Here is a 25,768-nt window from a genome sequence, read left to right on the forward strand (position 1 = left end):
CTCAGGCAGGGAGACAAACATGGCAAAGGTGTTGCAAGTCACTACAGCAGCTACCTTGCCATCCATGTCCCTTGGTCCTATGTCGCCCATGAGACAGCATTCCTGGCCTCCCCCATTAAATACCCCTGCAAACACCCCTGTTTACAAGTCCTGATCACAAGCTCCCAGAGGCTGCAATTAGCAGTCACGCAATCAGCAGTAATCTAGCCCAACCCCCTGCAGAGCAGGGATCCTAATGTCCAAGGAGCACTGAACAGCTGCTAAAGGTCTATGGACACCCCCAACATTATAAAATAATTAAATGTGACGGACCACCAACAAATTTTAAAAAAAATGCTTTTACTTCTTGGGAGATTTCAAGGTGTTTCTCTGCAAAGTATAAGGCTTGTTTACGGTTTCCGAGAGAGATGTAGGCATTTTCCAGGCTCCAGCAAGCTCTTCCTTCTCCCACTCTGAAAAGGAAAGGTATATTTATTCACTTATGTTCCTATCATGCCCCTCCCTGCATCATGACAACTCAAGGCATGTAGAGATTGCCAGGCACCACCCAGTCAGGTAGAATGACATATAGACATAGAATTGTAGAAGTGGAATGGACCCTGAGGATCAGCTAGTCCAACCCACAACAATGTAGGAAATTCCACATCCCTGACACATGGCCACCCAACCTCTGCTTAAAAACAGTCCGTTCCACTGTCATACAGCTCTTACAGTCAGAAAGTTCTTCCTGATGTACAGTATGTCAACTTTCTTGCATTCACTGTGAGTGCTATACTTGACCTTTGTAATGTCTTCTTTTGTAATCTTGAAGACAATATTTTAGTCTCCCGTTAATTGCGTTGCTTGGAATGTCTGTACTAGGTTTGATTTTCTTTGGGAATGCTTTATTTTGGGATTCTTTGATTTGATGTTTTAATGTAGGCTGTGAACCACTCTGAGACTTCCCCTCTTGCTCCCAAAACTGGGTTGCATGTGTGGAGAGAACCCCTGAAACAGCCTTTGGGGTGATGGGAAGTGGGATTTTCCCATCTGCACAAGTTTAGTATTATGATGCTGAATTCCACAAGTGATTTCTTGCTTCAATAAGACATAAGAGTTTGGCAAGTTCAACTCCATACAAAATCTCTGTCTCCCTCTTGTGGCCTCAGCTGGCTAACGACATGAGTGTAGATATATCCCAAATCAACCCCTATTTGCCCACCTAATAATGATAATCATCATCATCATCATCATCATCATCATCTTATTAGATTTATAGACCACCCTTCTCAGAGCAGTTCACAAAATAAGAAACAGGATAAAAACAAGTAATTAAGTAAAACAAAACCGCCAAATAATAACACGCCCCCCCGCACCAGTTCCACAAACACATTTAAAAGGCTGTGCAATATTTATCAGCCTAAGGCCTAGCTGAAGAGGAAAAATTTCACTTGGCACCTAAAGATATATTATGAAGGCACCAGGCAAACCTCCCTGGGGAGAGCTTTCCACCAACAGGGAGCCACTGCAGAGAAGGCCTGTTCTCATGTTTCCACCCACTGGATCTCTCAAGGAGGAGGCACACAAAGAAGGGCCTCAGATGATGAGCACAGGGCCAGAGATGGTTTATATGGGGAGAGGTGGCCCTTGAGGTATTGCAGTCCTGAGCTCCTAGATTCAATATATTTAACTATGAAACAAATGTAATACACAGACAGATGTATGAAGCATGGAACAAAACATATATTCACAATTCATGTTTAATGTCTCCCCCCACCCTTGAAAATTGCCCAAGGGCAGATGAAGGTGATGAACTATATGGAATAGGCAGAAATGACTGGCAGAATCCGAGACCAGGGAGAAGAGTCGGTGGAAGAAGATTGGAAGAAATTTAAAGACTATTTACAGAAATACTGCAAAATTAATGAATGTTAGAATGATGTTGGATTGAAGTTAAGTGTTTTTTAGCAGCAATGTTATAAAGGAATATGTAAAAATGGATTGTGAACAGGTGATAATCTAAAGCTATAATATATTAAGATAAAAGATTAAGATAAAATCAAAGAGGGAAAGGATTTGCTGCATTAACTAATTGAACTGGAATACAAAAAAGGGAGGTGTGAGGAGGTCAGGGAAACAAGCAAATGAAAGATAAGATATGGAAATACTGATCTGTTTTTAACTGTTTTTATTTTGTATTTTCTTTTTCTTTTTATTCTTCTTTTTTATTTTTGTAATATGTTGAAATGTCAATAAATATCTTTTTTTTTTTAAAAAAAAGAAAATTGTCAAGGGCTGTCAAAATGGCATCGTGGGCCACTTGCAGTTCATGGGCCATGGGAAGAACCGCCCTGATCTCTCCCTGCAATGCCAGAGGCATAACAGAGGCATTAAAACCAGGTCTGAAAACAGTGATCAACAGAAATGGAAATATTCATTTGAAAGCATAGTTAAACAAACAAATCCTCCCCACCCTGCCATGCACATGGCTGTTCAAAGGGGGCTCCTTATACGAAGTTCCATCAAGTCCCATTGCAGGGAGTTGGATTAGATGACCCTGGAATACAGCTCTAGGATTCTATGATATGACTCTAAGCCCGGCTGCACCACTGCCACCTCACCTGTCTCCCAGTTCCTGAGCGATGGCCAGGTGTTTCAGGTGATAATCAATGGCCTTCTCGTAGTCCTGCAGGAGGGTGTAGGTGTTCCCCAGGCTGTAGCAGGATTGAGCCTCCACTGCTTGGTCCTTCAGCTGCCTGGAGAGCTGCAGTGTCTTCCTGCATTAAAAAGCAGATTCTTTTTTAAAAAATATTTTATTAAACAAAATGCTGTAAACCGAAAATAGAGAGCATAAAGAAAAGGTTTAAAATGGCATAAGGTTGGACATGATCCTTGAAGGTGTTGTTCCAAAACATTACCCACTAAGACCTGTTCTTCCATAAACCTGCTAGGCTGATTTCACAGCATCCCAGGATTGCAGAGCTGGAGGGGACCCTGAGGGTCATCTAGCCCAACCCTGTGCACTGCAGGAATCACAGCTAAAGCACCCTGATGGCTGGGCTGGACTGAAATGATGCTGGACCAGATGTGTCCGGGGTCTGATCTAGAAGGCTCTTCTTCTGTTCAGTGGTAGGTTAGCCCATGTGGGGCTCTCCAGGATGTACACAAAGGATGGGAGACCTCAAGCATTTTAAAGTCCTGTTTAACAACTCTGTGGCTCAAACTACATTTTTAAAAACAGGATAGTAAAGTGGTGGTGGGTTTCTTTTGGAAGGGAGTAGAGATAGTTTCCCCCTTCTAAACTGTAAAAAAAGGTAAGCCTGCAGGAAACGGAATATAATAGCAATGTCAGAATCCTGCAGCAAAGCGCAGAGTCTTGCAGCACCTCAATCTATTAATCATTTTACTAATTATTATCTTTCATTTTAATAAATTTAATTTATTGCAGCTTAAGCTTCCGTGGACTTGATGGTGAAGTGGACTGCGGCCCCCAAAAGCTTATACAGTAATAAACTGGTGAAACCTTAGGCTCCCACTAGACTCTTCCTTGTTAAACATATTGCGTTATTATCTTTATTCAGACCAAGGAAATGTTACCAAAGCGTGAAAGCCTTTCAAATTCTCAAAAGCCTCTACACTTATCTTGGTTGGCTGAATTAATATATCACCGTAAATATAGGTTTGAAATAGATATCCAAGCCAATGTTACAATATTTAATTTTTATTATTATCATAGCTCTTGTGCCTGCTGAGGATTTGTTTGTCTGAGCTTATCTAAAGTTCACGGACAGGGAATCAGAGGAGATTCTTGGATACCAGAAGGTGGCAGCAGGATGCTCTGAATGGAAGCGAATAAAATATTTCCTGCATTTTAGATTTTTCTACAGGATGGCACGGCAGACAGGAAATGAACACGGTTGCGGCCAGCCAGCCAAGCAGTAATGTAAAGTGCTTCCTGGCATTGCATAATATCACAGAATTCTTAATAGGGTCACCCAGTCCAACACCCTGTGGTGCAGGGATTTGCTCTCCCAATGCATATATAATGTCTCTAGGGGTGTTCACACAAATAGCTGAGCTGTACCACAACAGGTGTATGCCATTTCTCACTTGTACACATGCAGAGAGGGAGAGACAGTGCAGTGCTTAGAGAGTTGGACTAGGACCTGGGAGATGAGAGTTCTGATTTCCCCCTTTGGCTATGAAGCTCACTGGGTGTGAGGACCTTGAGGGCCAGTCACTGCCTCTCAGCCTAATGTATCTTGCAGGGCTCTTGTGGGGAATTCAATGAGGAATGAACACAAGCATGTACAACCCCTTGAGCTCTATGGGGGGGAAAGGTGAGCTATAAGTAAATAAGAATAAAATCACATGGCAGGTTGAGAAGTGGCAGGGGAGACATCTTCTTACTTGTAGTACTCTGCAGCGATGTCGAACCTCCCCAAGAAGATGTGGGCATTCCCCAAATTGCTGTGGGCTCTCCTTTCTGCCGCTTTGTCGCCAAACTCCTTGGCGATGGCCAGGCGCTGGAAGGGAGGCAGGCAGAGAGAGAGAGAGGTGGTTAACGGCAGCAGCAAAAACACTGGGCAGTGGGGTGTACTGTTCTTGGACTAGGACCTGGGGGAGACCAGAGTTCAAATCTCCTCTCAGCCATGAAGCTCATTGGGTGACCTTTAGGTAGTCACTGCCTATCAGCCTAAGCTACCTCACAGAGTTGCTGCAAGGATGAAACAGGGAGGAGGAGAACCACGGATACTACTCTGAGCTCCTTGAAAGCAAAGGTGGGGTATGAACGCAATGAATAAATAAAAATAAGACCACACATGAGTCAGTTGCATTTGTTGATTTTATCTCCATTTTCAATTGCCATCTCAAGCGAATTTGCTTTTCATTTGTTTGGGTGTGTTTAGTCGCATTTTGTACACAGAATTGTGTGGTTTTTTTAAATTGAAATTTTGGTGCAACAAAGACAACTTAAAATGCAAGAAGCATAGCTAGAAACAATCTCAAAATCAACTAGATACAGGGTAATGAGACGTCATAAAGGAATTTCTGTATATACAGGAAACCCACTTCAGATTTGAATCAGGTGAATTATAATACACTGGTTTCCTATTACTGCAGCTATTCCATTATTAATTGTTTCCCTGCTTTCTTCATTACAGGAATCAGATGTTGATGGGTCAAAAAAATTAAGATGAATTTGTACAAGTTAGAACATCTGAACAATCTAGAATAGCATAAAAATTGTCATGTTTCTTTTGTCCCCTTGTTACTGCTCTTGAGATAACTCTTCTAATACACTGTATCATACCATTGGTTTAGGAATTTCCAGCTTCTGGTGGTGAAATGTTTTGTATTTAATCGGACATGTTTGCTGCTTGGAGATTTCATTTTACTTTTTTGAACAAGCAGTTTATAAATTTTATAAATGTTGTCACTTTTTGCTTTTAAAAGTATTTTCACTTATAAGCCGCTTTGGTATGAAAGGGAGTAAAGGCAATGAACAGATAAAAGTTTCTCTCATAACGCTGCAGCTCATGGGCCTCCAGCGAAGCTGAATGTGGGAATCATAGAAGTGGAGAACAGAGAAAAGGAAGGACTTCTTCAGGCAGCGCAGAGTTAAACTACAGAAGTCCCATATGAGGCTGTGATGACCACACACTTGAATGGCTTTAAAAGAGGACTGGACAAATTCATGAAGAAAGGGCTGGACGTGACTGAGATGTGGGTGTGTTGCCCAGCTCCCCTCCAAGGGAATGGTGAACAGCCTCTGCCCAGAGGCTCTTCAGTTTGGGAGTTTTCAGCCAATCCAGGCCAAATTACTCTCTGCATGGATGAGGATTAGAAACATGCTTTAGAAAGAAAGAAAAACATTTTGGCTTTATTATATGTTTGCATTTTGACACTGAGATTCCCTGTCATCAGATCACAGCATAGGGGCTGGGTGCAGATCAAGGGACGCAGAGAATGAAAGGCTCCAACCCCACCACAAAGCCCAACTGAGCCTCACCTGTTTGTGGAAGATGATGGCTTTGCTGAAGTTGCCCAGCAAGTAGTGGCTGTTGCCTAGGTTGCCATATGCCCGGCCTTGGGCAGCTCTGTCCCCCAGCTCCTTCACAAGAGAGAGGTTCTTCCTGGAATCGCCCACAAAAGGAAAATGTGTTGATGTTGTTCTTGTTTCGCAATCAATAAATGGGGGGGAAACAATGTGGAACTGGCAAAACTAACAGCAAAAATAGGAAAGCATGGGAGAATGGAAGCCCTTGTTGCAATATCTAGAAAAAATATCATAATCAGATGAAATCGCAAGCAGGATTTGAAATATGAGCAGCGGGGGAAATGATAATATATGAAACAGAGTAATATGTTCTAGGTGAAGTGTTTATTATAATAATGTACATAAATGGGATGGGATTAAGAGCAGCATGGAAGAAATGGCAGGAAGTCAAAGTTTAAATAGGAATGTATAGGAAAAGTGAAATTTACAATTAAGAATATTAAAGCTTAAGAAAAATGTGACACACAGAGAAAATCAATGAGGGGAAAACAGCAGTCATGAAAACAAAGGGATAGCAGGGAGCTCCAAACTGAGTGAATGGGAGGCTAAAAGGTATGTGCAATTCAATGTAAACAAGTGTAAAGTGATGCATGTTGCGGCAAAAAAATCTGAGTTTCATGTACTTGCTCCAGGGGTCCGAACTGGCAGTAAAGGTAAAGGGACCCCTGACCATTAGGTCCAGTCGTGACCGACTCTGGGGTTGCGGCACTCATCTCGCTTTATTGGCCGAGGGAGCCGGTGTTTGTCCACAGACAGCTTCCGGGTCATGTGGCCAGGATGACTAAGCTGCTTCTGGTGAACCAGAGCAGCGCATGGAAACACTGTTTACCTTCCCGCCAGAGTGGTACCTATTTATCTACTTGCATTTTAATGTGCTTTTGAACTGCTAGGTTGGCAGGAGCAGGCTCCAAGGAATGGGAGCTCACCCCGTCACGGGAATTCGAACCGCCGACCTTCTGATCGGCAAGTCCTAGGCTCTGTGGTTTAACCCACAGCGCCACCTGCATCCCTCCGAACTGGCGGTGCCAGACCAGAAACAAGAGCTTGGGGTCATAGCAGAGAGCTTGATGAAGATGACACACTGAGTGGTAAATTCCATGCTAGGGATCATTAGGAAAGGAACTGAAACTAAACAGCCCGGATAATAATTCCATTAAACAAATTTATGAGGCGACCACCTGTGGAATATACTACGATATGTACAGTTCTAGCAACCCCTTGTGAAAAAGATATTGCAGAATTGGAAAAGGTCCGGAAAAGAGCAACCAAAATGATCCAGGGGATGGAATGATGACTCACCTATGAGGAAAGGTCGCAGCATTTGGGCAGGAAGTTTAGAAAATGATGTATAGCATAGGGAAAGCAGATATAAAAAAGTTTTCCTCTCTCTCTCCTAAGACTACAACTGATGGACATCCAATGAAGCTGAATGGCGGAAGATTCAGGACAGATAAAAGTAAATACTTCTTACTTAAACTATGGAACTCCCTCCCACAGGAGGCAGTGATGGCCACTAACTTAGATGGCCTTAAAAAAGGAGTAGACAAATTCATGGAGGAGGAGAGGGCTGTCAATGGCAACCAGCCCCAATGGCTATGCTTTGCTTCCATGGTCAGAAGAAGTAATGCTTCTGAACAGCAGCTGCTGGAAACCACAGGAAGGAGAGAGCTCTTGTGAGCAAATGGTGCTTGCTAGTTCCCCACAGGCAACAATTCAGCCACTGCAAGTACAGTCTGGTGGACCAGGTGGGCAATGGGCCTGATCCAGCAGGCTCTTCTGGTGAGGGGGCCATCCTCAAAGACTGAATATCTCGCATGAAAGGGGGCATTGAGGCACAGCAGGGGAGCAACAAGGGTAGCATCTTTGAATGAAGTGAGGCTGAAAGAGAATGGGGCATTTTTACAAAGACTCTGCTGGACATCAGGTGCACTGGAGCTGCGCTGGAGGGAGCTGGACTAGATGACTCTACGGTTCTATAATTCTAGCCTCACTGCCTCAATAAGGGGTTGTCACTCACTCGTAAAATTCGGACGCCTTCTCCAAACTCTCCCGGACTTCCTCAGGCAAGTGGTTAGGCTCCTGGGGCAAGCTCCAAGACAGCTGCTTCCCTTTAGCGTGGTAGACGTTCCCAATGTTGTACAACGCCCTCGCCTCTCCAACCTAGAAGAGGTGGGGGAGAAAAGGTATTCATGCTGCCTTGGGTTTCTCTCTTACACTGGTTGTATGGACCAGGGTCCTCATCCCTGTTGATTTCAGAATGGATGCATAAGAAAAGCCCTGCTGGACCAGGTCAGTGGCCTATCTAGTCCAGCATCCTGTCCTCACAGTGGCCATCCAGATGCCCCAAAGAGAAGCCCCCAGGCAGGACCCGAGTGCAAAAGCAACTCTCCCACAGTTGTTCCCCATCTTCCGTATACATAGTCTGCTATCAAAAGAGACAACCTTAAGGAGAGCCTGGCTCAGGCCACAGACGGGCCATTATAGCCCAGCACCCTCCTCTCACAAATGCCCCTAAGAACCTGGAAATTGAGACAGATTGCCTCTGGACTTGGAGGTGCCATAAGAGCATACGCCTGGCCACTGCCAGATCAGGCCAATGGCCCATCTAGTCCAGACTCCCGTCCTTATTGGCTAACCAGATGCCAGATGACCATTATGGAAAACCCACAATCAGAACCTGAGCTCAACAGCAGCACCCACCCCGACTTGTCATTCACAGGTAGACTGCCCCTGGGTATGGAAGCTCTGCTATCACTGTTGACATCCATATAAGGAGCCATGATGGATCAGGCCAAGGGGTGCCTTCATGGTGGCCACCCAGAAACCCCATAGGGAGCCCTGTGCAAGGAGGGCCCGAGGGCAAGAACATTTCTCCCCTCCTGCGCCTGCCGTTTCGTGGTGCTATTTTTTAGTGTGCAGGTACCTTGTCTCCCAGCTCCTGGGAGATGTCCAGGTGCCTCTGGCAACAGACCAGGGCCTCATCAAACTGCCCGAGGATCTTCAGCGTATTTCCCAGGTTGCCACTGGCTTTGGCTTCTCCGATGCGGTCCCCAGTGGTCCTGTAGAGAGAAAGCAGAAGGCGGTTCTGGGTGGCTCCACTCCAGCAAAGCCACAAAGAAGACCCAGGCAGGGTTGGGAAGGAATGAAGCACCCCAACAGGGCCCTTCCCTTCCTCCTGTCTCCTCCTGTCCTTTCTTCCCTTCCCTCTGACTATGTAACTGGTTTACAGCAACTCGCCCCCCCCCCCCCGCAAATTGTAGAATAAAAAGTTAAAAACAGACATCGATTAACTATTGTGGAATATACCGTATTTTTTGCACCACAACACTCACTTTTTTCCTCCTAAAAAGTAAGGGGAAATGTCTGTGCGTGTTATGGAGGGAATGCCTACAGGTGGCATGCCTACGGATTTTACTCCTCTAAAAACTACTTGCGTGTTATGATCGGGTGCGTGTTATAGAGCGAAAAATACGGTATATTTCGCAAAATGTATACACAACGCTTGATTGTAAGGAAAAAAACCCAAACCTGTTTACAAAAAGGTAAAACAATAAAAGTTGACACTACTAGACTGCAAAAATATAAAATACTAAAACAGATTAAAATTCACACCCACTTTCTAAGCACCTGAATGTTTTCAGCAGGTGCTGAACGGAATACATTGAAGGTGCCTGCTGCTGATTTCGTAGGCAAATTATATAATCTTTGTATATTATATATATTTTTTGTTGCTCTCACCACCACCACAAACGTCTATCCATGATTTCAAGGAAACTGAGCATAACAGCCAGTCCTAACTGTATAGGCAATATATACAACTCAGAAGGGAAATCTAGTTCAACCCCCTGCAATGCAGGAAAGTTATAAAAATTATGCATGGCATGGAGAAATTGGACAGGTAGAAGTTTCTCTCCCTCTTTCATACCACCACAACTCATGGTCATCCGATGAAGCTGACCATTGCCGGACAGATACTACAGAACTCTTTCCAGCAGGAGACAGTGATGGCCACCAAGTTGGATGGCATTAAAAAAAAGGACTGGACAGATTAAAGGATGAAGAAGGCTATTGATGGATACTGGCCACAATGAAGGCAGCAATATTCCTGAACACCAGTTGCTGGAGACCACGGGAGGGGAGAAGTCTCTTGTGCTCGGACCCTGCTTGCTCATTTCTCCTAGAGGTAATTGTTCAGCCGTCATGGGAAAAGGATGCTGGCCTAGACAAGCCACAGGCCTGATCCAGCAGCCAGGCTCTTCCGACACTCTGATGGGACCTCAAGAGCTCCAGACACACTATCTAGATTCCTAGGTTTTTTGGGGTATTTGGCCACTGTGAGAACAGGATGCTGGACTAGATGGGCCATTGGCTTGATCTCTTCTGATGTTCATAATGAGAGAATAAATACATCCTTCTGGCAGCAGGACACTTACCTAGCTAGGGTGAGATCATGTTTGTGGTATTCCAGAGCCTTGGAATACTCCTTCAGGTAGAAGTAGGCGTTGCCCAGCTGGCTATAGATGGCACTGAGTGTCTTCAGGTCCTCTGTTCCCACCTGAACAGCCGCTTCAAAGAAGGCCACCCCAGCTTTGAAATCCCCGGCTTTGCACAAACGCTCTCCTTCCAGGGCCACCTCCAAGCAAGAGGCTTCCATCCTATGGGGGCAAACATGTACAGCAAATATATTATTATAATTATTTATTACTAGAATCGTTTGGGTTTTTATCTTTTTTTTTGTGCACTGACATTCGGATATTTCTGGAATATCTATATCTATATCTATATCTATATCTATAGTAAAGGTAAAGTAAAGTACCCCTGCCCGTACGGGCCAGTCTTGACAGACTCTAGGGTTGTGTGCCCATCTCACTCAAGAGGCCGGGGGCCAGCGCTGTCTGGAGACACTTCCGGGTCACGTGGCCAGCGTGACATCCCTGCTCTGGCGAGCCAGAGCCGCACACGGAAACGCCGTTTACCTTCCCGCTAGTAAGCGGTCCCTATTTATCTACTTGCACCCGAGAGTGCTTTCGAACTGCTAGGTTGGCAGGCGCTGGGACCAAACAACGGGAGCGCACCCCGCTGCGGGGATTCGAACCGCCGACCTTTCGATCGGCAAGCCCTAGGCGCTGAGACTTTAACCCACAGCGCCACCCGCGTCCCACACATCTATATCTATCTATATCTATCACTGTATATAAATGTATGAGAACAGCAGATGAAAATTAAAGGATGATGAAAAAGCAAAACCATAAAACTAGAATGTAGAACGAGTCTAGCAGCACAGGGGTTAAAATAACCAAGTCTCAGGAAAGAATACAGAATCGGAAAGGATTCCCAAAGGTCATCTTGTCCAACCCTTGAAAATGCAGGAATATCAGCATATTTGATGACTGAGTCTTGTTCCAGATATGCCAGGATTATGACAAGGTTTGCTTTTAAAAATTATGGCTTCATAAAAGAATGCCAAATCATTTATAAAAAGTGTCTGGAGGTTCTAGTCCTCATCAAAATCTCAGTTAAGTGCAATTTTCTCTATTACAGCTATAGTCCATTGTGAGTGATCCCAAATGCCCAATGTCAGATTTTGGGCTTTTTTCCATTGAGTTCCCATGACGATGTGCGCTGCCAAGATCACATTATCAACATGTATAGATACTGAGATTTGTGCCTTTTGATTAAAGGTGGTATATAAATTGAAGGAATGAAATGGTATGTTTTTACTGCTAACTCATTGCTGTCTTTTCCTTTTCACCTGCTGTTGTCTAAAACATGTTTTGATTATCCATCATTGTGCATCGCTCTGAAAGCTCGTCCTTCAAGCAGAAAGGCAGGGTGTTAATTTTAAAAATAAAATAAATGGCAAATGAGGACTTCCAAGCACAGCAAAGACGACACTGTTCATTGGGTGTCACATTAGCCAAAATCGATTAACCTCAACAAGCTGTGTTGATCAAACGCAGAGTTCACTGTTGAGTAACAGAGGTTAGCGCGAGATGGGGAATTGATTGATTGCAACCCCCATGGGGAAGGGAAATGGAGGAGGGTGCCTCAAGGTCACGGGAAAGGGGACTTACTTGCAAGCCATGTGTGGCCCAGAAGGGAAACAGCAGAAGGTCATCATTCAGATTCAGGATAGACAAAAGGAAGTTCTTGTTCACACAATGCACAGTTAAACTGTGGAACTCACTGCCGTCGGAGGCAGTGGTGGCCACCAAACTGGATGGCTTTATAAAAGGATTGGACAAATTCATGGAGAAGGCCATCAATGGTTACTAGCCCCAGTGTCTATCTTCCAGGCCCAGAGGCAGTCTATCTGGACTCCTAGGCTCTTAGGGGCATTTGGAAACTTTGAGAAGTGGATACTGGACTGGACAGCATTTTCTTAAGGATGCTGAAAATTGGTCCTCCAGCTTTCTGGTTACTCCCGAAAGCAGCCTCTGCAACACCAAGCAACCTCTGGGCCGCTCCTCTGAGTGTGAGGAATCAGAAGCTGTGTTAGATAACCACGGCAACCCAGAGAGTGGTGCCTGGGCTGGCTTCTGGCTGGGCTCAATCCATCCATGACAAAAGCCCTCGCCAAGTCCGGCCGGCTGCCAGGGAGCTGCTCTTTTCATCTCGCCGGGAACACGGCGTCCAGGCCCTGTACATCCGTTTGCAGATCACATGGTCAGGATTTGCTCCAGATAATTACAGGGGGGAGCTTCTCCTGTTCCTCTCTCTGAGGCACTCAGCTCCCACTTGGGTCTTTAATGGCAACCAGATGCTCAACAGACTTTGCTGCACAAGCCTTCCTTCCTCCCCAGAGTTAACACAGCCCTGCAAAAGGGGACAAAAGTCCTGGCCGCCTCACCTCCAAAACAATGGGGTAGATCATTGGAAAACAGCCCAAAATCTTACACAGGGCCCTTGGAGCCACTCACTCTGGAATATAGCTATAATAGAGGAAATGACACCTAATTTGATATCAATGAGGACTAGAACCGCCAGGCACTTTATATAGAGCTTGGCATTCTTTTAGGACATATACAGCGGACATTTCATTTTCTAGGCAACCTTCATCCCAAGCCTGGCAAATCTGGAACTAGACTTGATAATCTCATAATGCTGATATTCCTGCATTTCAGGGGTTGGACTAGATGACCCTTGGGATCCTTTCCAATTCTATTATTCTTTCCTGGAACTTTGCTACCTGTGCAACTGTACTCATTCTACGTGCCTTATAGTTTTGTTTTTCCATCTTTTAATTTTCATCTGTTGTTATAATGGTTCTCTGTTTTACATACATTATGAAATGAAATAAGAGGATGGTGATGATAACAACAACAACAACAACAACAAGTGTTGCCAAAAGGCTTGGAGGGTCCTGGAAAATTCTGTGCTCTTTTGGCAGGATTTTGTTTTATACAGTGGTACCTCAGGTTAAGTACTTAATTCGTTCCGGAGGTCCGTTCTTAACCTGAAACTGTTCTTAACCTGAAGCACCACTTTAGCTAATGGGGCCTCCTGCAGCCGCCGCGCCGCCGGAGCATGATTTCTGTTCTCATCCTGAAGCAAAGTTCTTAACCAGAGGTACTATTTCTGGGTTAGTGGAGTCTGTAACCTGAAGCGTATGTAACCTGAAGTGCATGTAACCCGAGGTACCACTGTATGTCCCAAGTAGCTGTGATTTAGCTGTGATTCCTGCACTGCAGAGTGCTGGACTGTTCTGGGGTTCCCTCAACTCTGCAAGTGGATGATTCTATGACCTCAGAAGATCTCTAAAAAGAGGTTGGACGCTTTGGTCGTGATTCCCTGCATTGTGGGCCATTGAACTAGATGAGCTTTTCCAGCTCTAGTTCTGTGGTTCTAAATACAGACACAGAGGACTCCCTCTCCACAGTACAACATTAAATTTAGTTCAGCCAATGGCCTTAAGTCCTCTCTCAACCTAATAGGAAGTCTCTCCCAGATATCACACACTGCTTTTCTTTGCACTTCTTTTTCCTCCCCATTGCATTTGTTGCATTTACGTCAACAGACTCATGGGACTGTAGAACTGAAGGGTCATCTAGCCCCACCCCCTGCAATGCAGGAGTAAACTCATAAAGATAAGAGAAGGGAAATACGAAACTCCAGACAAACTGAAGTTGACAGAGTCACCCTGTTGACCCTTTCCCAGCCGGCCAAATTCTGACAAGAGCCTGTCTTCTGTCCATATTTCTTAAAGACACTATTGTTTCTCTGATGCTGCCACCATGCTTCTGGGAATGCTCCTCTGCCCACCCTGTGCATCCATCCTCCGGAATCCCATAATGCCATCTCTGTTCCCAGCTCGGATGAGTGGCCTGCATCTGTTTGCTTCACTCTTCTTTGTTTAAATCGTGCGAAGATTTGCATCCGGCTTCGTGCAAGCTCCTTCAGAAGCTGCTCAATACACAAGAGACGTGGAAGGATCTGGAAAGGGCTGGGGGTAGGAACAGCACCAATGCAAACAAGAGGAACTTAAGGCCTGCTGGATCAAGCCATGGCATCCTTTCTTCACAGTGGCCAAATGCCCCATAGAAGCTAGGAATTCAGTTAAGCTGCCTCTGGACCTGGAGGTTCCAAAAGAGCAGAACCCTACTGGATCAGGCCAGTGGTCCATCTACCCTCACATCCTCTCCACATAAGTGGAGGACCGGATGCCCATTATGGGCAGCAGGATTCAAGCACAAGAGCAACTCTCCCCTCCTGCAGTTTCCAACATCTGGGGTCCTGGCAAGCAGCCACAGATAGCTTTCTCCTCTGTGAATCTGCCTAATCCTCTTTTAATGCCACCCAAGTTGGTGCCCATCATTTCCTCCTGCAGGAGACAGTTCCGTAATTTAACTATGTGCTGCGTGAAGAAGCCCTTTCTTTTATCTGTCCCGAAAGCCATTAAAAAACCCATCTATATTTTTTTAAAACACACACACACACACACACACACACACACACAATCAGATAAGTAACTCACATCCCGTGATGGAACGTTGTTGGCCCAAAACTATGGAACTCCCTCCTGCAGGAGGCAGTATGGCCTCCATCCTGAATGGTTTCGAAACAGGATTAGGTAATTTCTTGGAAGAGGCGAAGGCTGTCAAGGCTACTAGCCGCAATGGCTATTGTCTGCCTCCAGAGTTAGAAGCAGTGATGCTTCTCAGCAGTTGCTGGGAAACGCAGGAGAGGAGTATTGCTCTTGTGCTCGGGTCCTGATTGCAGGTTTCCCCAGGCAACTGTTCAGCCACTGTGAGGACAGGATGCTGGACTGATCCAGCAGAGTCTTCTTTAAAAAACTCCCCTCGCACCCCTGTAATTATTTTTCTGTTTAAAGGGGAGCCAGGAATTATAACAGGAGAGAGAAATATGCTCCAGTATCAGGCAAGCACTGCACGGGGCCTTGGGGATCATGGACTCTCCTCTCCTAGCAAATCTTGTAAATCCAGAAGCTGCCTCACTGCAGGTCCCTGGAAGGAACCCTGTAATTTTATTTTTGCTAAGTAGAGGATTGCAAAGGAAAAGGAAACACTGGTCCCTTCCAAAAGTGGTTGCTCGCCTCCGTTCCCGCCTGACATTCTTCCCCCCCCCGAGGAGCCCACGTTCTAGGGACCAGGTTCCAAATCCAACATGGTTGTGGTTTCTGGGCCTTGGGGTGGGGCAGCAAAGCAGCTTGTGGCCCAGAGAAACAGCTGCCTGATCCAGCAGCGAGGTAGTAGCCCTGGTCTAGGCTTCTCTGGCCATGGCAAATGGCTTCCAAATGGCACAGGAACGCAGGCCGTCGACTCATTCTGACCTAGAAGGGCTGTAGCTCAGTGGCAGAGTATCTGTGCTGCATACAGAACACCCCAGGTTCTGATTTCTTCAGAACTATGAGGACTAGGAGAGCTGCTGATGGTCAAAGTAAGTAATGCTGGGCTTCCTATGCAAATGAGCATTTCCTGCTCTGGCCGGCAGCATCAACAGCTCTCCGGGGTTCCAGGCAGAGAAAAAGAGAGGGAAGAGGTGACATGGCAGAGGGCAAGCAAGGCTATCAATGGATACTAGCCACAATTGGCTATGCTCTCTCTACCAACCCCCCCCCCCCCCGCAGGGTGGTCTTACCCTGGACCCAGACCCAGCACCCAAGGCCTTTTTAGAAATCCTGGAGTTCCACTGCAATACACAATTAAAGCACACCCCAGCATTTCTGACTCTGCAAAATCAGGCCCTTAATCATCATGGAGCTGAAAGGGACACCCAAGGGTCATCTAGTTCAACCCCCTGGAATGCAAGAATCACAGATATACACCTGCAGTTTTTCTGAGGCCTTGCCAGCACTAGACATTTAAAGCAGGATTATATACCATTTTAAACAGCTGTGGCTCCTCCCCCCCCCAAAAAAAAGAATCATGAGAACCCTTGTTTGTTCAGGGGTTTTGAGTTCCAAGTGTGGTTTAATTCTTCCCCAGGGAACTCTAGGTTCTGCAGCTCTGGGACGGGTATGGGGGAATCTCCTAAGAACTCTCAGCACCCTTAAACTACAATTCCCGGGAGTTTTTAGGGGAAGCTGTCTTAAAGTGGTATTGCAGCACTTTAAATGCAGATGCAGCCTATGACTCCAGGATCTCATTAGGACATCCTAAGAAAAAGTCAAGCACCTCTGGATCCCCAATGCTGTCCAGCCCTGCTTCACCCAAATTATTTTGGGGGTCACCGTGGGCTGCAAAGCATCCCCAGTGGTGCACCCATAGGCTAGGGTGTCAAAGGCCCCTATGTTTCCTGTTTAATTCAGTCCTTTATTTGGAACCATGAGGACTAGAACTTCACTGTACTTTTCAGAGGAAGGTCTGAGCACGCCCCACTGCCTGAAACTCTTGAGAGCCACTGCCATTCTGTGTAGTAGACTACACTGAGCTAAATGGGACGGCAGTCTGGCTCTGTAGAAGGTGCAATCCTTCGTTCCTATTTAATTCATCCCAGGAGAAGCAGAACCTTACTTTATATTTTTGGGAGCGGGGAAGAGTTTCCTCTGTCCGAAACTCCGGATAGCTGCTGCCAGTGAGTGCTGGAACCTGCAGCGGGCAGAGCCTCGGCTACCTATTGCAGCCAGCAGTTTCCTTGGGAAACTAGATGACACTTCTCTCCACAACACCCCAAAAGGAAATAGACCAATTTCCTAATAATGGCTGAGAACCACGCAGAGAGCACGCGAGATGCAGACGGTCCTGGGGTTAGGGAGACCCCGCAGAGGGGAAACGGGGAGGGGGCTGCCTCCAGCCCGGAGGGCGAGGGAGGCAACCTTCTTTCCTGGAAAACCTCCCAAGGCCCGAGCGGGGAGGAGCCCCATGTCTCTGGAACCCGGCAAGCTTTCGCCCCTGAACGCAAAGCGCTGAGGGGGGCAGCGAAAAGGAGGAAGAGGAGGAGGAGGCGCCCCTCGCCTCGCCTCGGCTGTCAGTCCAGCCCCCACTCTGCCCTACCTGGAATGCAACCTCTTGTCGGGGGGCTCCGGCAGGGCGTTCTCGGGGGCCAGCAGGGACATCGCTGCGGGAGGGCAGGCAGGCGGGCAGGGGCGGGCAGCGCCTCCTCCGCCTCCAGCCGGCCGGCAACGGCGGCTCACCCGGACCCCCGACTCCGTGGAGGCAGGGCGACCCGCCCCCGGCTCTGACGTCAACGCCCACCTCTCCGCCCGCCCGCCTGCGCGCTTTCGCGGGAGGGCGGGTGCTTATGTCTCCCTGCCTCAAATACAGTACAGAAAGTAAGCTTAAGTGTAACGTTGAAGTTGGGGGCGCTGATTGACGCAGGGCTATATTCCCCACCACCACCCCGAGCGCCAAAAAATAAAAAAATATAATCCTCTTGGGTCATGAGGACTGGAAACTTGTCTTGAATTTAAAGGACTTGATTCCTTTGCAACGTCTTTCCCATTCTACCCCATCTCCGGGTTTGGATTTAAAATATAAATATTATGAAGGTCCCACTGCCGCCACGGGGCGCCCTCCTTCGGGGGTCGCCTAGAGCACCCTCATTTCCGGTATTTTGGTCGCTGTTGGAACGAAACGGTCTCGATCCACGGGAAAGGGGTTGTTGTCCAGCCTCCTCCCACCTTTCTGTGCTGGGAGCCCCTACGCGAGAGAAGTGACTCCGCTTGGAGCAACGGCCATAGCCTGCTGTACTGCTGATCGCACAGGGACCTCGCCGCAGGTGGTCGCCGTTTCCCCAGCCTGGGCCAGCTAGAATTCCTGCCTTGGCCGGTCCCTTCCCACCCTACAGTTCTGTGATTTTGTGGTCTCCGAAAGTGGTGGACTCTCCCTCACTGTAGGTTTCTAAGCAGAGGTTGGATGGCCACCTGTCAGGGATGCTTTAGTTGTGGCTCCTGCGTTGCAGGGCTAGATGCCCCTTAGGGGGGAGGGGAACCCACAAGCAGTATTTGAGCAGGAGAGCCCTCTCACCTCCTACGACTCCTAGCAGCTGGTATCCAGAAGCATTGCTTCCTCCAACCTTGGAGGCAGAGCATAGACAAAGTGGGCTGTCAATAGGTAAAGGTAAAGGGACCCCTGACCATCAGGTCCAGTCGTAACCGACTCTGGGGTTGTGGCGCTCATCTCGCTTTATTGGCCGAGGGAGCCGGCGTACAGCTTCCGGGTCATGTGGCCAGCATGACTAAGCCGCTTCTGGCGAACCAGAGCAGCGTACGGAAACGCCGTTTACCTTCCTGCCAGAGTGGTACCTATTTATCTACTTGCACTTTGATGTGCTTTCGAACTGCTAGGTGGGCAGGAGCAGGGACCAAACAACAGGAGCTCACGCCGTCACAGGGATTCGAACTGCCGACCTTCTGATCAGCAAGCCCTAGGCTCTGTGGTTTAACCCAATATCCCCCTTTTAAAGCCATCTAGGTTGGTAGCTCTCACTGCCTCCTGCTGGAGGAAGTTCCACAGTTTAACGTTAAGCTTTGTGGAATGTCTATTCCCGGAGCAATAAACTGAGACAAGAGAGCAGCAGAGAGGGAGGTGTGGAGGCTTGACTCTGCATGCTGCCAAGGTCCTCCTCCTCCTCTCTCCTTCCAACAGAAGGAAGTGCCAGGGACTGGCAAGCCCAGGCAGGCAAGTGTTGATACACACAGCTGCTGTCAGGGAAAACATAAACCGGAGGCGTGTGTTGCCTGTTGCCAGCAGAGAAAAAGCAATGAAATGCCCCACATATGCTCTCCACATATGCAGAGGAAGGGATCCCAAGACACATTCATTGATCCAGGACATTCGATGCTAGCCGAATCCTGCAGCAGGAAGTCACAGCGAGAGACAGGTAACCTGCAAGTAAATCTTTATTTTATCAGTTTTTTAAAGGGTGACCCTTGGAGCCCTTACAGTTCTATGAATCTATTATCTGCTTTAACTGTTAAGAGCATAAGGCGAGCCTGCTGGATCTAGCCAGGGGCACATCCAGCCCAGCAACCTGTTCTCACAGTGGCCAACCAGATTCCCATTGTGGGAAACCAGCAAGCAGGGCCAGAACACAAGGGCCCTCTGCCCTCCTGCAGACTATGGAGGCAGAGGATAGCTATCATGCCTAGTTTGTAGCCATCAATAGTCCGCTCCTCCATTAATTTTAAAAAGCCATCTAAATAGGCAAGCCTCTTGCAGGAGTCCATAGCGTTGCAGAGAGACAGATCCTGAAATGCATTTGCTGACCCAGGCATGAAATGTTAGCCAAATCCTGCAGCAGGAAGTCCTGGTGAGAGGCAGGTAAAAGGTAAAGGTAAAGGGACCCCTGACCATTAGGTCCAGTCGTGACCCACTCTGGGGTTGCGGCGCTCATCTCGCTTTATTGGCCGAGGGAGCTGGCATACAGCTTCCGGGTCATGTGGCCAGCATGACTAAGCCGCTTCTGGCAAACCAGAGCAGCGCACGGAAACGCCGTTTACCTTCCCGCCGGAGCAGTACCTATTTATCTACTTGCACTTTGACGTGCTTTTGAACTGCTAGGTTGGCAGGAGCAGGGACCGAGCAACGGGAGCTCACCCCGTCACGGGGATTCGAACCGCCGACCTTCTCATCGGCAAGTCCTAGGCTCTGTGGTTTAACCCATAGCGCAACCCGCGTCCCGAGAGGCAGGTAACTCACAAGGAAATCCCATTTATTTGTTTATTTATGAGTCTCTGCCTCTCTGTTGTTTCAAAATATTGTTATTTATTTGGGGAGGGTATTAGACTGTACGCCTGACCCATAGGAGCCAATTCCTGGGGACCAAGCAAAATAAAAAATTTGAGGGGGCCGGCCTCCCCCAAGTTGATGGGTATTGCTGTGGCATGTGATCAATTATGTGGGACGTGGTTTACCTGCACCCCATGTTTTATTCAGATTGGCATCGCTGGCCTGAGCCCCCTTCTAATTCCTGGATCCAGTACTGATGTAATTCCTGGAATAGCCAGGCTAGCTTCCTGGCAAGGTAATGGACTGAATATTGGTAGTTAAAGTAACCAAGGAAGTGGCTCTGTGCCAGATAATTAATGGGTGGGTCCCTCCTCCCTCAACTGCCTGGGAGTTAGAAGGACAAAAGCCACAGTTGGGAGTTGTGTGAGATTGCAGGCTGGGCAGCTGGGAGACAGAGCCATGCCTGATTTCTGCTTGAATCCAAGCCTGCTACCTTCAGGGGTGCTAATGCTGTGAACCCTTCCATCGTAAGCTCAGACCTGGGAGAGCACAGGTTTCAAATCCCCCCACTTGGCCATGAAGCTCCCTTGGCCTTGGGAGGATAAAATGGGGAGTGGGGAGGTTAGGCTGAGAGTGAGTGACTGGCCCAAATATCACCCAGTGTGTTTCATGGATGATTGGGGATTTGAACCCTGGTCTTTTCCAGGTCCTACCCCACACACTAAATACCACACCACACAGGGTCTTATTATGTATACTTAGTATATATACAATATACTATATATATGGCAGGTGCTCCATTGTCTTCCAAGATAGGCAGATGCCAGCATATATATGGTAAAAAATATACTCTCTACTTATACAATATTATATATAATGTACAGAGCTCTGCCTTCTCAAACACCTGGTTTTTGACATTCTTTTTAAAGGAAAAAAACTAGTCTTATACAGTATACGGAAAAATATGGTATATGACCAATTATTTTGACAATATATCTGTATTGGTATCATCAAAAATATTCAGTCACGCTGATTTTGGACATCAAACAATAGTGTCTTTGGTAAGAGTTATAATTTCTGTCAAAATTAAATTCCAAAAAAATTGCACAAATTGACATTCCCACACAATAAATGACAACCTACATTGCAAGGGGTTGGACTGGATGACCCTTGGGTTCCCTTCTAATTCTATGATTCTATGGCTCTATGTACCAAGTTTATTGCAATCCCTCCAACAATAAGGTAATACAGAAGAAAACATTTTTTTTTTTACATTTGCAAAGGAATGCAGTACCATCTGTGTAGTGATTTCAAGGAGTTTTTCCTAAGAAAACTGGAAACAGACCTTAATGGCTGCAGTTCTGAAATTTTATTGCAATCCTCAGGAACAATTTGTGTGCCAATATCCAACATAGATCCATAATTTACATTAAGCAATATATATACAATTCAGAAACTAATCCTTTCCCTTTCTACCCATTGTGTTTAATGAAGTTTTGAATGGTGCTAAGGGTCTCAGAGCTTCTGCTTCCCACCACCAGTCTGGGCAGAGAGCAACCTTGACCTCCCCTTCAGCAGTCAAACACCAGGGCCAGCTCTGAATTCCTCAGCTCCTTTCCTTGCTCCTACCTGCCTGGGAAGCTGTACCTGTTGGATTCCTCTTTCCTGCAAATGGGTGGGTGGGACTCTGCAATGACCCTCCTGGCTTTTCCCTTAGGCTGAAGGAGGATTCCTTTGGGATGGACAAGACACCCCTTCACCCAGGATTGGGACCTTGGATCCTGTGACTCTGGGGTAGAGGCTGGCCTCTCGACGAGACTCCCATCCTGCCAAGATCCATCCATCGGAAGGGGGTCCATGGAGCTCCATCCATCTTCCTTGGTCCCCCCAACTGAAGGCTGGGGGATGGAGGGTGGGAGCCACCTGGCCAAATCTAAAGCCAGCATCCCAGGACATTGTCATATTGCTCAGAAGTTGTTGGAGGCTCTCAAAAGCAAGTCCCCTCCAGACAAGAAGCTGCAGGAGTTGCAGCAGCGGATACTGGAGCAGCAACGGCAGTGTCTTGTCCATGCCCTGGGAGGGGGGAGTGCCCCCACTCCGGGCACAAGGACTCTCAAGAGGAAGGTTGGCAAGGCAGCTGCCCACATTGTTGACACTCCAGATCCAGCTTCTGAAGGTAAGTTAGTTGCTTTGGAATCACAGAATTGTAGCATTAGAAGGGACCGCCAGGATAATATAGTCCAACCTCCTGCAGTGCAGAAATCCCTGCAAAGGATTATTATTAAGAGAATAGGAAGAGCCTGCTGGATCAGGTCCATGGCCCATCTAGTCCAGCATCCTGTTCTCACAGTGGTCGAATGCCTCTAACAACCTAGGAATCCAGATAGGCTCATAGCTGTCAACTTACAGATTTGAAAATAGGGGACCAGCAGCCAAAATAAGGGATTTTAGTCAACCAGCTCCCCAGCCAAAGGCAGAAAGCCCAGCTAGCCCAGCAGCCAAACGAAGCCTCAAGTGGTGGTTCCCACAGCGCAGCAACCCGGCAAAGGGGGTGCAGCAAGGAAAACCACCATCACCTGTCCGCTGGGAAGCACTGAGCAAAGGCGAGTCCCCAGGCAATGCGGTCAATTTGATCAGCACAAAGCATGCAAGCTCCACCCCCCAGTCATTCTTAGACTCCTTATTAGGTGAGCAACGCAGCCAAGCAACACAGCTGGAGCCTCCCTCCTCCCTGGCCAGCAGGGAGGGAGGGAGAGGAGCTGCTTCCTTTGAAACCCGGGAAATTTAAGGGACATCATCAATAAGGGACAGCAGCGGGACATGGCGCTGGGATAAGGGAATTTCCCGCCAAATAAGGGACAGTTGACAGCTATGGATAGGTTGCCTCTTGGCCTGGAGGTTTCACAAGAGCACCCAAAGAGCCCTGGTTGATCAGGCCAAGGGGCCCCATCTAGTCCAGGCTCCTGTTCTCACAATGGCCATCCAGATGCCCATTATGGGAAGCCCACAAGCAGGATGCAAGCACATGATCAGCCTCCCTTCTTGTGGCTTCAAGTAACTGATATTCAAAGGACCACTGCTTCTGATAGAGCTCTGCCACCATGGCTAATAGCTGTCTTGCGCAGGAATTTGCCCAGTTTGTCAAAATTATTATTATTATTATTTTAAATAATATTTATTAAGATTTTCCAATAGCATAACACCAAAACAAAACATATCCACAAAAAACAAAAATGAAAAGGAAAGGACATTAAGTATCAAAAAGAAATAGAATAAAAAAAGTAAAAAAAGAAAAAGAAAGAAAAAGATACCCCACAGAAAAAAGAAGACCCTCTTCCCCATCCCCCAACACCAAAAACCCAAAAAAAACCAAACACAAAAATACCCCATACAACACAGAGTCTCACATTCCCTTTTTCTCCTTAACTTGTTTCCATGACTTCCCCCCACCTCCCTCTTTGTATGCCAATTTTTTAATCTGATCGGCAAATTCCATCCCACTTTTAATGCTTTTTCATTCATTCAGCTTTACCCTTTTTAAAGAACACAATAATAATGAAAAAAAAGAAAGAATTTACCTTAAAACTTCTAAACTTAAACCTTGTGATTATATACCCTTATATCCTAATTTTCATCTTCCTTAGTTTGCTCCCTGGAACCAATTAAATTCCTTCCGTCATCCCCTCAAAATGCTTATTAGAACCATATTTTGCCTAATTTTATTTAAAAATCTTATTTAAAAATCTCCAATTTTCCCCCCCATCTCTTCCCCCCGGTTTCGGGTACTGCCAGTCCTTTTTACAAATTTTTAGAGTCTTTCCAATCCCTGAATTCAGTCCATCAGCCAGGTTGTCTTATGTCCGAGGCCTTCAAATCATCTTTCTGACCTGTTTGCAAATTCTTTTTCGAATCTAAAATTATGTCCCAGATCACCTTCCCCTCAGCATCTCCTTTAACCTTTTTGGACAAGCTTGCCCAAACTCTGTAATTCCTCTTGTAAGTCAAAAAATTGTCCAAAGCTTGCTCCACACTTTCTTTAGAGTTGCTAGATTTCACTTCTTCCAACTTTCTCAGAGTGCCAATTTCCAAAATATATCTTGTCAAATCTGTATCTTTTCGTCCATCCATGGCACTCCTTTTCCAAATCTGTCCTTTGGACTCTTTACTCTCATAGTCCACTTTTTGTCCATCGACTTGAGACTCTATTTCTGTATTTTCCACCAGAGATTCCTCTTGCAAGGACAAATCCTGTTCTGTTTAGTCCATATTCTTCTCATTTATCCTTCCTTGTTGGTTTAATTCCATTCCTTGAGCCGAGTTTACTAATTTTTTTCCTTCTTGTGCCAGGCTGTGTAAATTTTCCTTCAGATCAGAGATGCCAAATTCCAGAATAGACAGGTTTTTTTGAAATTGTTCAAACAGAGCTGTTATTTTCCCCTCCATGTTCCCAAGTCTGTTCTTTCAGTATTATCTTACTGTCAAGGTCAAATGCTTATATTTAGTCTGTAAAGTTACAGCCTGTGTGAAAGTTTCTATCCAAAAGTGTAACAAATATAACAATCCAAATATGTTTCTGTAACTTTCCACAGCCGACTGGTTACAGTTTCCTCTGGTTATTTTTCATCCACCTTTCAAAGACAGTTATCAATTAACTCCTTTTTTCCTTTCCACCCAACAGTAGGCAAAAGATTCAGTTCTCTCTTAATCCATTTCTTCTTATTGATTATTTCTTATTATAAAGATTCTTTTCCTCGTTTTGGCAACCCGGTCCCGGGCTCGAGATGAAGGAAGATAAGATCAAAGTATACTGCTTTGCAGGGCTATAAACTGTTGAAACAATCTCCCCCTCTTCCTTGCTTCCGAGGGGGGTTTAAAGAGCTTAGGTGACAGATTTGTATTCCTTAGAAAATGCCTTTTAGAGGCTCCAGTTCTCACACTTTTGCCTTGGTCTTTCTACAAAGTGGAAGGTGGGCTTCCTGTTTTAGCCTTCCACCTGGTGCCAAATTTCAATGATTTGTAATCCAATTTCCATTTACTTACAAGAAGTTCTTTTAGTCCAAATGTCAACAGGAGAGGTTAGCGCTTCCCGACAGCAGCTGTGCGGCTTCACTCCCTGAAAACAGCGGTCGATCCAAAGTGCCGCGCTACTCACCCCACTTCGCTCCGGAGCCCGTAACCGGGTCTCCCCGCGAGTAAGGGAGGCGCTACTGGCACGCGCCGGATCCCATGCCCATGGTCTTCCTCCGACCGTGGTTTTTTGCGGGTCTCCGCCTCGCCGAAGGCGGTCAGACCCTTCTTTTCGGAGAGCAGTCTCCTCCGAGACGGAGGAAATCCGCCATTGCCGGGCGCGCCAACCCGGAAGCCCAGTTTGTCAAAATTATTGTTAATGTTACACCAGTTCACTTATAAAGGCTGTGTGCACATTCAAAGCACATTTCCCCATGCAAAGAATTCTGGGCACTGTAATCTGCTGATGGTTGCTGGGAATTGAAATTGAAATACTTTATTGTCACTTGTACAACTTGTATACAATGAGATTACATGAGCATCCCCCACTCAGCTCTCTTAGTCTTATTTCCCCTCGTTTACTGACACACAC

General features: G+C 46.5%; 2 protein-coding genes across 4 annotated transcripts in view; one reads left to right on the forward strand and one right to left on the reverse strand.

The window, feature by feature from the left end:
* The window catches only part of GPSM1 (G protein signaling modulator 1), a 54,740-nt gene extending 37,061 nt beyond the window's left edge, over positions 1–17,679 (reverse strand). Inside the window, exons 1-8 of one of the 2 annotated variants that reach the window (XR_014507208.1) lie at positions 17,494–17,667; positions 10,474–10,695; positions 8,964–9,099; positions 8,058–8,200; positions 5,993–6,116; positions 4,390–4,505; positions 2,601–2,756; positions 344–452 (exon numbers count right to left, since the gene is read on the reverse strand). Coding sequence is in view for 1 of the 2 variants with exons in the window: in XM_083423679.1 (XP_083279805.1) it covers positions 344–452; positions 2,601–2,756; positions 4,390–4,505; positions 5,993–6,116; positions 8,058–8,200; positions 8,964–9,099; positions 10,474–10,695; positions 17,494–17,555 (1,068 nt within the window). In the remaining variant the exon portion in view is untranslated. Of the gene's footprint in view, positions 1–343; positions 453–2,600; positions 2,757–4,389; positions 4,506–5,992; positions 6,117–8,057; positions 8,201–8,963; positions 9,100–10,473; positions 10,696–17,493 lie in introns of both variants that reach the window. The other variant, XM_083423679.1, reaches the window with a different exon arrangement.
* Positions 17,680–19,062: 1,383 nt separating this feature from the next.
* CCDC187 (coiled-coil domain containing 187) overlaps positions 19,063–25,768 on the forward strand; it is a 34,214-nt gene continuing 27,508 nt past the window's right edge. The window contains exons 1-2 of one of the 2 annotated variants that reach the window (XM_083423425.1): positions 19,063–19,321; positions 21,887–22,345. In XM_083423425.1, the coding sequence (XP_083279551.1) occupies positions 22,027–22,345 (319 nt within the window). In that variant the 5' untranslated portion in view covers positions 19,063–19,321; positions 21,887–22,026. The remainder of the gene's footprint in view (positions 19,322–21,886; positions 22,346–25,768) is intronic. The other variant, XR_014507192.1, reaches the window with a different exon arrangement.

Source organism: Podarcis tiliguerta (assembly GCF_965153285.1).
Source record: "Podarcis tiliguerta genome assembly, chromosome: Z".
Taxonomy (NCBI): Eukaryota; Metazoa; Chordata; class Lepidosauria; order Squamata; family Lacertidae; genus Podarcis; species Podarcis tiliguerta.